This window comes from Heterocephalus glaber, unplaced genomic scaffold (assembly GCF_053883595.1).
Source record: "Heterocephalus glaber isolate CG9 unplaced genomic scaffold, H.glaber_assembly_v1.0 deba00001608, whole genome shotgun sequence".
Lineage (NCBI taxonomy): Eukaryota > Metazoa > Chordata > Mammalia > Rodentia > Bathyergidae > Heterocephalus > Heterocephalus glaber.
In genome coordinates this window covers 4,920,176-4,936,229 of record NW_028258379.1, presented here as the reverse complement: position 1 = coordinate 4,936,229, position 16,054 = coordinate 4,920,176, and the positions used below count along the sequence as shown (strand labels likewise).

The following is a 16,054-nucleotide window of genomic DNA, read 5'->3' as shown; positions in this document are numbered from 1 at the left end:
TTGGCTTATTCAGGGGAAAAACAAAGAAGAGTGTGACTGAGAGCTGGCAGAAGGAAGTGAAGAAATCTGGAAAACATGGGTGCATGCTGCAGGACCCACACTGGGCCCTTTTCACCTGATGGATGGGCTCCCCTGTGAAGGTTCTCTAACGCATGCAGAAGCCCATACAGTAAGATGGTTGCACTACAATGCACTGATAATCTTCAAAATAATTAAGATATTTATTTGTGACGCTTATGATATGTGTGCCCACACTAACAGCATTCTAGGAAGATGATTCATCATTCCCTTCACCGCCTGCCTACATTGCCTATATCAGGCAGTCAGTCCACAGCTGATACACATTACAGTAATTCTCGACAATGTAAGAATTTGGTCGAGATGATGAATGATTGAGACAAATGTTCAAAGTCACTAGTGTATTAATTTTGGAGCAACACAGGAGCAGGCTGAAATTGCCTTCAAATATGGTGGATTTTTTTTTTTTTTGGTACTGGGGATCGAACTCAAGACCTTACACTTGCAAGGCAGGTGGCAGCACCACTGAGCTAAATCCCTGGCCCTGGATTTTTTTTTTATTTGGTACCAGAATCAAACTTAGGACCTTGGCCTTGACAGGCAGGCACGGCACCACTGAGTTACATCCCCGGCCCAAATCTGTTGTTTTTGATCAGTTTATCTAGAGACCCAAACACAGTCAAAATCTCTATAAGCCACCATATCTGGAGTAGCTGATTAAAGCATTGGGAATAAATTAGAATCCATAATCAAAGTCTTTCCTAGCCTGGGTACTTGCAAACAAATCACTTTCTGGAACAGGGTGACATTAGAAATGCAACCCAACAAAGAGAATTCTTGGAATACATCCTGCGTATGTCACCTCAACAAAAATAGTCATGTCCATACTCATGGTGGTGTTCTTTTTTAATAAAGGAGAAACAATATTTCCAGTAGCTACCTGCAGGTCTTTCAGTTCATCCTGCAGACAAGCACTACTTCCTTCCTCTTCATTAGGGAAATCAGAAGTAATCCTGAATTTTTTGTTTTGCAGGTTTAGTTCAAGAATCTCTTTGTGTGCATCATATCTGGGGAAAAATGAAATGTAAATGTTAAATTTAAAAATAAGACAAACATATTTATAAATTACCATCAATTGTACATGAAGAAATCCCAGGGAACTTCTGTTTAAGTTACTAGACTATGCACCAAACTTATAATTAAAGGATAAGACTTTATAAAGCATAACATGTTATGAATGATGAAGGATTTTTGGTGGATTTTTCCAGCTGTTTAAAATGAGGTTACCTCTCTTGCAACTTATTTATAGATGCACTGTCCTCCTTTTCATCCTTTCTCATAATGCTTTCTTCTTGCTGGGGCTTTAACTCCGAAGCCAGGCTCAAATCCTTACTGGGTGCCATTGCCTAAGTAAATACACAAGATAGCAAACATACCAGAAACACACTTATTGCCTGGAAGAGATACATGCTTTATGCCCAAAGATATATTGTCAATTCTATCCCAAACCAAGAGACAATATGATTTCTTTGCAATTTCTCAGCTCAGAAAAAAGCCTTCCCACAGGATACAGGAGATTTACTAGAGTGGACCTCACTTTCTAATGGGTAAAGGAACACTGCCTGCCTCTAACTGCTATTGCTGAGTGAGACCTCCGGCCAGTCAGACACAGACAGAAGCCGACCATGCAGGAGCAGGACCTCCGAAAGCAAATGTACCTTGTTCCACTCCTGCATGTGCTGTCTGGTTCTCTGGGAATGACATGCAATAAGTGGCAACTTACCTTCAAGAATTTAGAAAATTCACTTCCCAAAGGAAGTAAAACACATGACAGCAAGAAGACAAATGATAAATGAACTAGTTCATCTCAATGAAACAGAAGCATTTGTGCACAACAATCCCAGCCCCTTCCACCCTCAAAAGCAACTGACACAGAATCCTGTCTTCATGATAGTTCAGAGTGGTCTCTTCTTGAAACAATCATATCCTCAGAGCAAGATTAAGTTATGATCACTACAGCTTTGGTTCCGTGCATGCTAATTCCTCGAAAACCAGTCTTCTTTGCATTTTGTTGAGTGGGAATTCTTAGTTGATGTAAACAACCAGATAATTAAAACCAATACTTAAACAGTTAGAAGTGGATTATTGTATACCTGGCCTCTTACACTGAGTGTATTTTTAACCATACATTATCCACCTCTAATACCTCTTCAGCTGGTGGCTGATTATCTGATTTTGCAAATGGCACTTCACTGCGGGAATCCTTTCCGCCACTCTCGGTTGTGGTCATGGTCCCCCTGGGAAGAAATCAAGATTACATGTTAAAACACAGTGAGAATAATGGAAACTAAAAGAGACAGAATAAAGCTTAATGGCATTTGACTGGGCAGAAGGCATCATCTAGCGTCCCCCCAAGCATGGCTCTTCTTATCAAGTACTGACTGGACTTCTGATGAACCTCCCGCAGGGGCCTGCAGCGTCATGAGAATCTCAGAAGCACTCTTCAGAAGTCTTTCGATCTTTTGCTCATAATCTCTAAGCGCTCTCTTCACTTCCTGTTGCCTCTCCTGCAAAGCCAGCTCTTTACACAGCACCCTCAGGATACCGATGTGGTGATCAAGCTGGTGCATAATGCCATCCTTAGCAAAGCAAGCCTAATGGGAGACAGCAGGAGATGGGCTTCAGGTGAGAGTCCCCAATTACCACACACACACACACACACACACACACACACACACACACACACACATGCATGCGCGTGCGCACGCCGAAACTCACAGGTGACTGTGACTTCAACAACACATTCTTTCATTGTCTGTTACTGTGGTCTTAGTATGATATAAAAGGCTGGTGGAAAAAGGGAGGAGTCAGCCCTACAAGAATTCACATTTCAGTAACACGGACATACAAACAATAAGCACATCATGTGAGAAGTATTAAGAGAGCTGCTACCTTGCACACAGGTCATTCTCCAAAACAGAACACATACTCGCTCACAGAACATGTTTAAGTAAGTGCAAAGGAAATGAAGTTATCCCTTGTACATTATCAGACCATAGTGCAATGAAATTGGAGATCAATAGCAAAAGAAACCACAAGAATTCCATAAACACATGGAAATTGAACAGCACACTTCTGAATAACCAATGGGTCACAGAGGAAATTAAAGAAGAAATCAGACAGTTCCTTCAATTAAATGACAATGACAATATAACATATTGGACTCTATGGGACACAATGAAAGCAGTCTTATGAGGGAAATTCATAGCACTGAATACTCATATTAGGAAAACAGAGCAAGCCCAATTAAACAACCTGATGCTGAACCTCAAGCTTTCAGAAAAAGAAGAGTAGGACAAACCCAAAGCTCACACAAGGGAGGAAATTATAAAGATTAGAGGAGAAATCAATGCAATGGTGACTAAGAGAATGATACAAAAAATCAACGAAGCCAAGAGTTGGTTCTTCAAAAGAATCAACAAAATTGACAAACCCTTAGCCAACCTTATCAGAAAAAGGAAAGAAAAGGCCCAAATCCATGCAATGAGGAATGAAAAGGGTGAAATGACAACAGACCCAGCAGAAATCCAGAGGATCATCAATACCTACTTCCAGAACCTATACACCAATAAGATGGACAACACAGAAGAAATGGACAGATTCCTAGATACGTATGAATTACCAAAGTTGAACAAAGAAGACCTAAAAATTCTGAACAACCCAATATCAATCAAAGAAATTGAAAACATAATTAAAAACTTACCAACTAAGAAAAGCCCGGGCCCCGATGGCTTCACTGCTGAATTCTACAAGACATTTAGAGAGGAACTGCTGCCACTACTGTTTAAACTCTTCAGTGAAATTGAAAGGGAAGCAATACTCTCGAATTCATTCCTGGAAGCAAGCATCACCTTGAACCCCAAAGCAGAGAAAGACCCAACCGAAAAAGAGAACTATAGGTCAATCTCACTAATGAACATAGATGCAAAAATTCTTAATAAGATACTGGCAAATAGAATGCAGAAGATCATACACCCTGACCAAGTGGGATTCATCCCAGAGATGCAGGGATGGTTCAACATACACAAATCAATATAATACACTGTACCAATAGAGACACAGACAAAAACCGTCATCTCAATAGATGCAGAAAAAGCATTTGACAATATCCAACACGCATTTATGATAAAAACCCTACAAAAAATTGGAATAGATGGTCTCTACCTCAATTTGATAAAAGCCATCTATGAAAAACCAACATATCATACTAAATATCATACTAAATGGTCAAAAACTGAAATCCTTCACACTAAAATCAGGAACAGGACAAGGATGTCCACTGTCACCACTCCTGCTCAATATAGTTTTGGAAATGTTAGCCACAGCAATTGGACAAGAGAAAGAAATAAAAGGAATAAAGATAAGAAATGAAGAAGTCAAAATGTCATTATTTGCAGATGACATGATACTCTATATAGAAGACCCCAAGAACACCACCAAAAGTCTTCTAGACTTAATAACCAAATTCAGTAGAGTAGCTGGATACAGGGTCAACACACAAAAATCAATAGCTTTCCTCTACATGAACAACAGATTGGCTGAGAGAGAAACAGGGCAAATAATTCCTTTCACAATAGCATCCAAGAAACTGAAATACCTAGGAATCAACCTAACAAAAGAAATCAAAGACCTCTTCTCTGAAAACTATAGCACTCTGAAAAGAGAGATAGAAGATGATATCAGAAAATGGACAGACATCCCCTGCTCCTGGGTAGGAAGGATCAACATAGTGGAAATGGCCATACTTGGGCCGGGGGTTTAGCTCAGTGGTTCCAGTGCCTGCCTTGCAAGCGCAAGGTCCTGAGTTCTATCCCCAGTACCAAAAACAAAGAAAATGGCCATACTTCCAAAACTGCTATATAGATTTAATGCAATCCCAATTGAAATCCCAGCAGCATACTTCATGCACCCTGAGAAAACAATCCAAAACTTCATTTGGAACAAGAAGAGACCCAGAATAGCAAAAGCAATTCTAGGTAACAGAGACATGGCAGGGGGTATCACAACCCCCAACGTGAAACTATATTACAAAGCTACTGTGATAAAAACAGCATGGGGCTAGCAAAGAAACAGACCTGAGAACCAGTGGAACAGATTAGAAGACGCAGAAACAACTCCAGACACACTTAGCCATCTCATCTTCGATCAAGGAGCCAAACACCCTCACTGGAGGAAAGATAGCCTCTTTAATAAATGGTGCTGGAAAAATTGGGTTTCAACTTGCCAAAGTTTAAAACTAGACCTATATCTCTCACCATGCACTAAACTAAAATCAAAATGGATTAAAGATCTAAATAGTAAAATAGAAATGCTGAATCAGCTGGAACAGAGGTTAGGTAGAACTCTTGAAGACATCCGTGTAGGAAAAGATTTTATGAACAAAACCTCAGTTGCCCGTGAACTAGCACAAACAATCAACAAGTGGGATCTCTTCTTATTAAAAAGCTTCTGCACAGCAAGAGAAACCACCAACAGTGTGAAGAGACAACCCATGATGTGGGAAAAAATCTTCACCTGCTGTTCCTCAGACAAAGGTCTACTCTCTCGAATCTATAAAGAACTTTAATAAATCAGACCTCCCAAATTTAAAGACCAAAATGGGCATCTGAAATGAACAGACATTTCTCAGACAAAGGAGTAGAAATAGCAAATAAACATAAGAAAAAATGTTCAACATCACTGGTCATTCGAGAGATGCCAATGAGAACAATGCTGAGATTCCACCTCACTCCAGAAAGAATGGCTGCTATCATGAAATCAACCAATAACAAATGCTGGAGGGGCTGTGGGGAAAGAGGAACCCTGCTCCACTGCTGGTGGGAGTGTAGACTGGTACAAGCACTGTGGAAATCAGTATGGGGATACCTCAAAGAACTAGGACTCGAAGTCCCATTTGATTCAGCTCTTCCCCTGCTGGGGATCTTCCCCAAAGAATTAAAAGAATCATACCGCAGCAATATATGTGCACCCATGTTCATAGCAGCACAGTTTGTAACAGCTAAAACTTGGAAGCAGCCCAAACACCCATCAACTGGAGACTGGATAAAGAAAGTGTGGGTTTTTTTAATGAAATGGAGTACTACTCAGCCATAAAAAATGAGAAACTAGACACATTTATAGCTAAATGGATGCATATTGAGGCGATACTCTTAAGTGAAATAAAGAGGACACACATGTGTAAATATGGAATAGTTTCTCTAGTGTGAAAAATTGAAAGTGTAAATAAGGACTAAAAGGTATAATAGGTAATGTGAAATAGGAAGAAAAGGGGCAAAGGGGAAGGGGAAGTGGGAGGGGTAGGGAAAAGGAAAGAAGGGAATGAAATTAATATGAGAAAATGAGAAAATGGAAACAAAGTCTTCATAAATAGGGAGGGATGGAGGGGTTGAAGGGAGGGCAGGGCAAGGGGGAAAAATAAGAGCCAAGAGAGATTATGTAAGGGTACAAATTTCCAGTGATAAATATAATTATATTGTTTACCTAAAATGTACCAATAAAATAAAAATTAAAAAAGAGAGAGAGCTGCTACCTGCTTTCAGGAATCAAGCCTGCATCACAAGAGGGGACTATCTGTGCTGCATGTGGAAGAAACAAGGACACGTTCTCTAAGTCTGAGGGGAAGTCACAGGAGAGACACTAACAGAGTCTCCTGAGCCAGGCTCGGCAGGAACCGAGTAGCCTGCTGAAGAGTGCAGTGTTGTTCTGGGCATCGTGAGGAGCACGTGACTTAAGATCTGTGGTTCAAAAGGCCAATTCCAACCCAATCAAAATATGGACAACCAGGGCCAAGGATGTAGCTCAGTGGTGCTGCACCTGCCTGGCAAGTGCAAGGTCCTTAGTTTGATCCCCGGTACAAAAAAAAGAATATATGGACAACCGAAATGAGTAACACTTCTCAGAGGAAGTATAGATGGCCAACAAGCCCATGAAAAACTGTTTGATATCACTGGCCATAAGTGAAATGCAAATTAAAATAACACTGAGAATCTTACTCCAAAAAGAACAGCCATCATCAAGAAATCAAATACCAAATGCTGGCAAGGCTCTGGGGCAGGGGAGAGACACACAGCAATAACACAAGAAAAACAGACAATCTGTGAAGCCCACTAAAACCGATTCTCCTTCCAACCTGTGTGAAACAGCCTGACATTGAGAGAGCTGCAGCAGCAGATGCTTAAAAAGAGCTGAAAAGAGGGTCAGCCCTACCAAATCCATAAAAGCAACCAAACAGGACAGAGGCCGACAGAGATGATTAGATCTGCCCCATGTTGCTTTCTATTTTGATTTGCTCCTTTTCACAAAAGCTGCACTTCTGAGAACACCATGCCCTAGCAGGTACTTCAGCAATAGGTGACACCATCATGACCAGAGTCAGGATGAGGGGAGCAGAAATGTATCAAAGGGGAATCGTGAAACAGTAACTCCCCGCTGAATCTCCTCACTTCTGAATTAAGAAGCACAGGGACAGGTGGAGCCTGCGCCACCTCAATGACAATCCTCAGGGACTGAAGCAATTTCCAGAGCAGACTTAATCCTAGGCTAAGGAGACACACAATTATTTGACCTAGACCACAACACGGTGACAAAATTTCAGTGGAAATAGTTTGTTTTACCTCATGCTCCTTGATGAGGCCCTTGGTTTTTCCTCTACGAATAAGTTTCTTTTCTTTATTTATTTGCTTTTCAAGTTTTGAAATAATATCATTAAGCTTTCCTTTTTCAATGTCTATTTTTAATTGTTGAATATACAAAGAAATTTCATGATGAAGAGACTGCAAAAAAAGGGAACATATTAATCACAGGAACAGAATACAGTGAAAACCATTTGTAGAAACAACACAAATATTTGTAGTAACAGAAAGAACTGGAGCTTAACTAATATTTTGATTCATCCATGTATCTGTGAAGAGAATGTTTTATAATATCCCAGACCATTAACATTTTTTTTTTTTAGTATTTCAAAAGAAAGATTTTTATTTTCCTTTTTATGGGCTTATAACCCAGTACTACAAAACAAAAAAACAAAACAAAAAACCAATCATTAGGATCACTAATAATTGATTAGAGGATATTTAAATATGATGATCCTCAAAATACAGTCTTTAGTCCGCTTGGGAGAAGAACACAGATAGGAACTTTATGAAGCATTATATCAAATACATGTTGAAGCTCTAGAGCAACTACTAAACTATTAGTAACTAATGAACCACTCAAGTACTCACTTTTAACCCATTAGAAGAAAAATAAAAGGAAACAGGAAAGTTTGAGAATGTGAAAAAGAAGCTGGAAAAGGTAGAAAAGTGAAAAAAATATAAACAGAAAACAAAATGTAAGTGATAACAATGTTTAAACAATGTTCAATAAAATACATATACATTCAGATTAGACTCAAAGTCAGCCATAGTACATTTTTTTTTTGTATCTAGCAGAAAACAAATACTTTATTTTTTTGCTTTCATTTTATAATCCTTAAAGTTCCTTAATTCAACTAGGGCAAACATATTTACTCAAAGCCAACAGAACAAGGATCACTTAAAGAGCTGGATATAGAAAATATTACTGCAGTATACTACAAATACGGAACCTTTTTATATGAGCTACAAAAAGCATTTCCCTTTATAGAGTTGAGTGCAATTTTTACACTAAAAAATTCTGTAAATGAAGAAGGGAACATCAACACCACAGAAGATATGCCCATCACAGGCATCTGCCCTGGGAAGCGTGTGGGCAGTGGTCACAGACCGGGCAGGAGGACTGTCCCCCAGGGCTGCACAGAGGCCTCTTCTGGACGAGGGACTGGGTCACATCTGGTTCCGGGTCAGATTTCCTTCCCACCTCACCTGGGCAACGTGTCACTGAGGACAGGGAAGACACCGGCCACAGGCTGCGGAGTGGGAGCAGCAGGGCACCAGGAACGCAGGAGTGGATGGTGCGGGACCTGTGGAGCTGGAACACTGGACTGTATGCTTTCCTCCTGGGCAGCTCTGTGGGTAGTGTGAGGCCCATGACTGCACAGGCACATGCCCCAGAAAGTGGTGTCACCATTGGCTGAAAGGGAGGGGCCTGCAGGCAGTGGGCCTGTCAGTTGGAGTCTGGCCTCGATTGGCCCAAGGTCCAGTTACTGGAACGGGGGGGGGGGGGTGTCACTGTGGAGGAGGGCAGGGCTGAGGCAGTGGGAGGGAGCGGTGCTGCCCTGCCAGCTCACAGGGGAGCTGAACTGAACCGGGTTTCAGGAGTGGAAGGGCTGCATCCAGAGCCCATTAACATTTTTTAAAATTTAGTTTCTAACTAAAAAAAGTATGGTTTTGGTATGAAAGACACTATTAAGAATATGAAAGACAAGCTACAGATTTGGAGAAAACACATATCTGAAGCTAAGGAGACATAAAAATAAACATAATGTGTATCCTGGATGAGATCCTGGAACAGACAGAGGGAAAGCGTGGGGCTCTGAAAAAAGTACAAGCTTCAGTTAATAATAACGTATCAATGCAGGGCATGATGCTGCATGTCTGGAATCTCATCGATTTGAGAGGCTGAAAAAAGAGGGCTGCAAGTTCAAGACCAGCCTGAGCAACTTGGCAAGAGCCAGCCTCAAAATAAAAAAATCAGACTATGGATGTAGCTCAGTGGGAGAAGACTTACCTAGCATACACAGACCCTAGTTCACTCCCCAGTATCGCAAAAAATAAACAGATAAATAACAAATTTTTAAAACTCCATATTGGCCCAGGGTACTACACTAATGTAAGGTGTTAATGCTAGCGGAGCCAGGCCTGGGGCAGACTGGAACTCTCTGAACCACCTTTGCAATAATTCTTTGAATCTTGGTTTCTCCACCTGCTGCGCAAGTGCAAGGACCCGAGTTCAATCCCCGATGCCAAAAAATAATAATAATTCTTTGAATCTAAAATTATTTTAAAATTTAAAATTTAATTTTGAGATGTGTTTTAGGAGAACCTTTAACAATAGTTATTCAATTCAATTACATCCATGTACGTGCAGTTCTTGCTGAGAGATTAGTTCCAGCACCCCCTTCCCCTGTACCCATAAATACAAATGTGAGGATACTCAAGTCCTTACCTAAAATGGCACAGCATTTGCATATAACCTACAAACATCCTCCTGTATACTTTATTTTATTTTATTTTTTTTTGGTACCGGGGATCGAACTCGGGTCCTTGCACTTGAGGAGCAGGCAGTGAAACCACTGAGCTAAATCCCTGGCCCTACGGTATACTTTAAATCATCTCTGGAGTATTTATAATACCTAAGTAAAAGCTATGTAAACAGCTGTTATATTATATTATTTATGGAATGAAAAGACCATATTCAGTACAGATGAGGGTTTTTTTTTTTCCACAAATACTTTTTTTCTTTTAGTACCAGGGATGAAACTCAGGACCCTGCGCCTGCAAGCCAGGCAGCAGGACCACTTAGCTAAATCCCCGGCCCTCTCAAATACTTTTTGATCTGCAGTTGACGGATCCACAGATGTGGAACCCACACACATGGAAGGCTGACTATAGATATATGCACATGCATACATACATGTTTTTAATACTAATTACCATTTATTGAAAATAATCTCTGGAAGAGATCCTTTGTATAAATCTTTGTAACAATCCTGCCAAGTGAGTTATGTTATTCCCATTTTATCACTGAAGTTCCTAAAAGTTAAATAACTTGTCCAGGGCCATAGCTTCTGAGTCTAGGTTTGCCTGCCACCAAAGCCCATACCTATTTCACTATGAAATTCTGTATATGTATGTGTGTCAAGATGTCGTCTCAGTCCACATCCAACAAGGACAGCGGAAAACACTAAATACTTCACTCTGAGAATGTTAAATGCAGGGAATTATCACACCAGGGGTGAAAGCTCAGAGCAGTCAATCAGAGGACAGACAAGCACCCAGAGATGAGCACCAGGAAAGCTGCTCCTGTCCCTGGGATGGGTGCTTCTGTGGAGCCCAGGAAGAAACAACATGCATCAGAAGCTGGGGCTCCGGGATAAGAGAGAGTTTCTGCCACAAAAAGTACCCAAAGGAGGGAGGAAAGGAAACACTTCAGGCTCTCCCTCTTTCCCTCCAGGTGCTCTGCAATCGTGACAGTGGTGTCAGACTGAAGGGAGACACGACCCAGCTCATGCAGACCTGGGACCAGCCCCTGCTGGCATCACCCCACCTTTAACACGGAGTAGACGCCCAACAAGTCCTGGCTCAGCCCCATAAGCACATGTGTGTCCTACCTCCCATTTGACACAGGCCTCTCTACTCTTCTCTTCCAGAGACAGCTGTGCATCCTCAGAGACATCAGGCTTCAGTTCTTCAACAGCTTTCAAATACTTGGCCAGACTGTTGGCATTAGAAATTTTTAGTGCTTCCTGGAAAAAAAAATGCAAACAAGAACATGGAAATTTCATTATGCTGTCAAGCCCTCCAAACCACTTTGAGAGGTCTCTGACAGGCAGAGAACCAGAAGGGACCCTGATGACTACTGCAAGATGCACAGGAGACATCTCTTTGTAAACTGAGGCTGATGTTCTTTTTGCATCTCTTTAATTCTTTTGAAAAGAATTACAAACTACTTATTCTTTAAATATAGTTATATACTTGGTATCTTCGTGACAGTCACAATAATTTCGGTTGCTTCCTGATCATTAAAATACAATCATTAATTATTGTACAAAAGAGACGATGGCAACTGTCTAAAATCTCAAGTTTTTATGTATCAGGCAGACAAGTGTACTTCATAAGAAACAGAATATGAAGAGTACATCAGTGTGTATTACAGGTCAGAACTGCAATAAGATAAATTTTATGGTGGGATTTATATGGCAAATATTTAATATCAGGTATAATCATTGTTATGTTGTAAGGAGCCTACAATACACCTTTTCATCAATTCAAAGCAGCAGTGGACAGGGATGGGGACAGCTTTGCCAGGAATACGTCTGCTCCTAACCTGGCAGGCTCTGTGAGGGAAGAAATCTGGCTAGACCAGAACACAAACTAGTTTGAGACCTGTGGAAAGAACAGGAAACCTACAGGAGAGAGAAGATGGAAGAAATTCCGGAGCAGAAGGCAATTAAGCAGCGTGAGGATTCATTCACTCACTCACTACATGCATGAGGCGCCTGCTGTGGAGAGGCACACTGCTGAGCTTGAGCACCCTTCTCCAAGGCTTCTTTGCTAATTGCTAAATTATGACATGGGAATGACCCCAAGGCCAACAGATAGCAGGGCCTTGCACTGCCTGTGCAACCATGGAGAAATAGCTGACAGAGCACGGTCTTGCTTCTGCTGAGAAAGTGTATCCATTTCACTACATGCCAGAGGCCAAAAGGAAGAATCTCTGGCCTCAAATCCCAAGAGGCAGGTGGGCAAGGAGAGGAACATAGCCCAAGACCCAACACTTAGCTCTTCTCTGCTACAGAAGGGGCCAAGGAACCTCTAAAGTTTTTGTCTCCCTTTGCTTGGCAGATGGAATCTGCCCTCCTGAAATCCAGCCTCATGATTATTTTTAAAATGACTCCCTCTTAAAGTCAATTCTGCCCTCTTAGTAACTTGAAGTAAAAGCAGGGAACAAAGACAGCTGGTGGCTGGCAAAATTCGGAGTATTAAGGTCAAGCAGGAGACAGGTCATGGAGAAAGCAATTACGAAATGGCTGAAAACGAGGACCAGTGTGGTTAATAATCCGGGAAGGCAAAACAAGGCTGAGGCCCAGAAAAGGTCTAGCTGGAGGCCTTGATGAGAATGAAGACAGCCTCCTGCAAGGGTGCCTTTCCCACAGAGAGCAGGAGCAGCAGGACTGCGAGGGCCGGTTTAGTGCATTTACCTTGCCCCAAATGCCTGGCTCATTTGAAGTCTGTATAACTGTGCTCAATGCTGAATGAGTGAATGAGCAAGACCACGTCCGACCTCACCTCCCCAGTGTTCTAAAATAGAGATCCTGGGCCGGGGATTTAGCTCAATGGTTCTGCTGCCTGCCTCGCAAGCACACGAGTTCGATCCCCGGTACCAAAAAAAAAAAAAAAAAAAAAAGAACAAGTAAAATAGAGATCCTATTTTCCCTTTGCTTCAAATTGTCCCCAAGTTCTTCCCATTGTGTGAAAAATAGTGCATTTACAATACTCAGGTTAGTTATGTCTTAAGATGCTGCTGTTGTCTAAGAAACATAGGGAAAAAAACCTGGGAAACTATCTCCAGACAAAACAACACTGGGAGTTTTTAACTTACAGACAAGTACATACCCAGGAATACCTTATCAAAGCATTTTAATAATAACAGCGTTTTTATACATTCAGAGGGTTTCAGCTGTGCGTGGTGCCTTCACAAACCTTATTTTCATGGAAAGCCTCGCAGCCTAGCTGGCAGCTGGATAGTGCTGGCATTATGATGCCCATCTTACAAATAAAAAAGCCAGAGAATTCTGAGAATTCTTCCTCAATGTCAAAGTCAGTCATGCTCTTTACACTCTATCACCAAGTACACTTAGCAGCTCGGTGATAAAATTTGAATTAATATATGCTTTGCTCAAATGTTTACTTTTAATAGACTCAGGGGAACAATGTATAAAATGGGGAAAGTTTTTTTCCAGTTACAGTAGCTTTGTATATAATTACGGTGAAGGAAACATCTTAAGTAATGATAAATTTCCTCTGCAAGGAGATGAAAGGATTCCTACCTTGTATTTTGAGATGAGTCCACTGGGGCTCTCTCTTTGTGCAAGTAACTGTTCAGCTGTCCTCATGCACAACTCAAGTTCCTCCTGGGACTCTTCCACCTTCTGCCTGACGTCTGACTCTGGTGACAAGACAACTGACTTCAACGCTGCAGTGAGTTTTACCATGGTGATCTGTAAAGGCAACAAAACAAAACAAAAAGCTCAAAAGTGGCCCAACTTCTTAGTACATTCATAAGCTACCAAATGTTTTCTTCCAGTAGCAATTTATATTTTTCCAGTAGACACAGGCATATCTAATTTATTACGCTTCTATCTTCAATATGCTCTAAATTATTTTTTAAAATATTTTATAAAACAACTCTAAGCTTCAGGACCATCTTTTCCTCTTCCCCATCCACTAACCACTCCATTTTAAGAAATAAATTCACTAAAGACAATATCAAAGAGGGACCTGGATTTTCTCATTAGCTTCTTGAGTCTTTGCTTGAAGGCCAGCCGTAAGGATGCGTTGGAGGGACTCTGAGCCTAAAATATTCTGAACATCCATTTGTAAAGCATCTTCAGTTCTGGCCAGAAGATCTTCATACATAGAGCCTTTAGCAATGAGATGCTACAAAACAAATTGAAGAGGGATCACAGGAAAACATTCAGATCATATGTTAACACATTAATCTTAACAATAACATCAGAAAACTGTAAAATGTTAATTATTCATCCACAATGAGGTAAATCTATTTTCTGACAGATGTTACTTTAAAATACATCTTGAGCTGGGCACAGGGGCACATGGCTGTAATTCCATCTATCCAGGAGGCTAAGGCAGGAGAACTGCAAGTTCAAGGCAAGCCTAGATTACTTAATGAGACCTTGACTCAAAATACAGTAATAAAAGGGCTGAGAGTATAACTCAATGATAGAGTGCTTGCCTAGCATGTGCAAAAGCCTTGGGTTGGATGCCCAGTACTATCTAAAAACAAAAAAATCCCAAAAAACCCCAAACATTTTGAAACTTTATATTAATTCAATCAGATTTTGACCAACATAGTCTTTTATACATTATTCTTCATATAGTGAACACCTCAATAAAGACTAGAACACAATGTCAATAAAAAGAAAATAAGGTGACAAAATACTAATAAAGTGAAGCTGTTCTAAATCAAACTAGTAGGGAAGGGAATCAATAAATGTTATTAAAGAACATTACATCTAGAAAATAATCTTTTAAACTGTGCCTTATGCAAGATTAGCACAGCAAAATAGAACCCAGCAGTAAATTACAGCTTCTTTTAGACCTAGAGTCAAGATACCTAGAAAATATCTACTTAAATAAGAGAAAGAGAAAAGAGTTCTGGGCAGCAGGAAAGATCTGACAGGAAAGCTAAAAATCATGGAGAATGCAGAGAAAAGAGGGAGCAGCCTGGAGGGCTAACCACAGTTCCCAGGCAGAGGGCCTGACTCCACAAACACAAGCCTCAGAAGAGGGCTGGACAATAAGACCCTCATAGTAAAGTAGAGGAGATACTCATCCCAGCAGGCGCATAAATCTTAATAATAAAGGGTGATTTTAAAAATACGGTGTGTGAAGGCCAGGGATTTAGCTCAGTGGTTCTGCCGCCTGCCTTGCAAGTGCAAGGACCCGAGTTCAATGCCCAGTACCAAAAAAACCCAAAAAAACCAAAAATGGTGTGTGTTTAAATACAAAAACAAGTTATTACACTAAGCCCGGTGTGGTGGGGCACACCTGTAATCCTATCTCTTGGGAAGCTGAGACAGGAGGATCACCACAAATTTGGGCTACATAGTGAGTTTAAGGCCAGCCTGAACTACATAGCAAGACCCTGTCTTTAAAAAAAAGTTATTACACTAAAAGGCACATTACTATTAATCCCCCTCAAAACACTCCCCTTCACTACAAACACACTCATCCCATTGCTCTTGCCACTTGCTGAAGCAGTTCTAGAAGTCTTTATCTTTTCTTTTCTTTTTTTTTTTTGTTTTGGTACCGGGAATTGAACTCAGGACCTTGTGCTTGCGAGGCAGGCGGCAGCACCACTGAGCTAAATCCCTGGCCCTCTAGAAGTCTTCTTTTGAGAGTATCTTTATGGTGAGTGATAAAACTATGGTGAGTGCTGCTGCTGAGTGCCATCCAACAGAAAGGCAGGCTCACAAATACATTCTAGAGTGTCCTCATCCACCTGGTTCACCAGATCTGGCATCGTGTGACTTCTGGTTCTTCCCCAAAGTCAAAATGACCATGAAACATTTTTAATCAATTCAGGACACAAAGGC

At 40.9% G+C, this 16,054-nt stretch overlaps 1 protein-coding gene across 7 annotated transcripts in view; it reads right to left on the bottom strand.

The window, feature by feature from the left end:
• The window catches only part of Syne2 (spectrin repeat containing nuclear envelope protein 2), a 335,155-nt gene that overhangs the window by 202,202 nt on the left and 116,899 nt on the right, over positions 1 to 16,054 (bottom strand). For all 7 annotated transcript variants that reach the window (XM_013067744.3, XM_021247771.2, XM_087195248.1 and 4 more), the window contains 8 exons: positions 14,217 to 14,375; positions 13,766 to 13,936; positions 11,327 to 11,461; positions 7,692 to 7,850; positions 2,461 to 2,672; positions 2,225 to 2,315; positions 1,306 to 1,424; positions 959 to 1,085 (listed from right to left, as the gene is read on the bottom strand). In XM_013067744.3, coding sequence (XP_012923198.2) covers positions 959 to 1,085; positions 1,306 to 1,424; positions 2,225 to 2,315; positions 2,461 to 2,672; positions 7,692 to 7,850; positions 11,327 to 11,461; positions 13,766 to 13,936; positions 14,217 to 14,375 — 1,173 coding nt within the window. The remainder of the gene's footprint in view (positions 1 to 958; positions 1,086 to 1,305; positions 1,425 to 2,224; positions 2,316 to 2,460; positions 2,673 to 7,691; positions 7,851 to 11,326; positions 11,462 to 13,765; positions 13,937 to 14,216; positions 14,376 to 16,054) is intronic.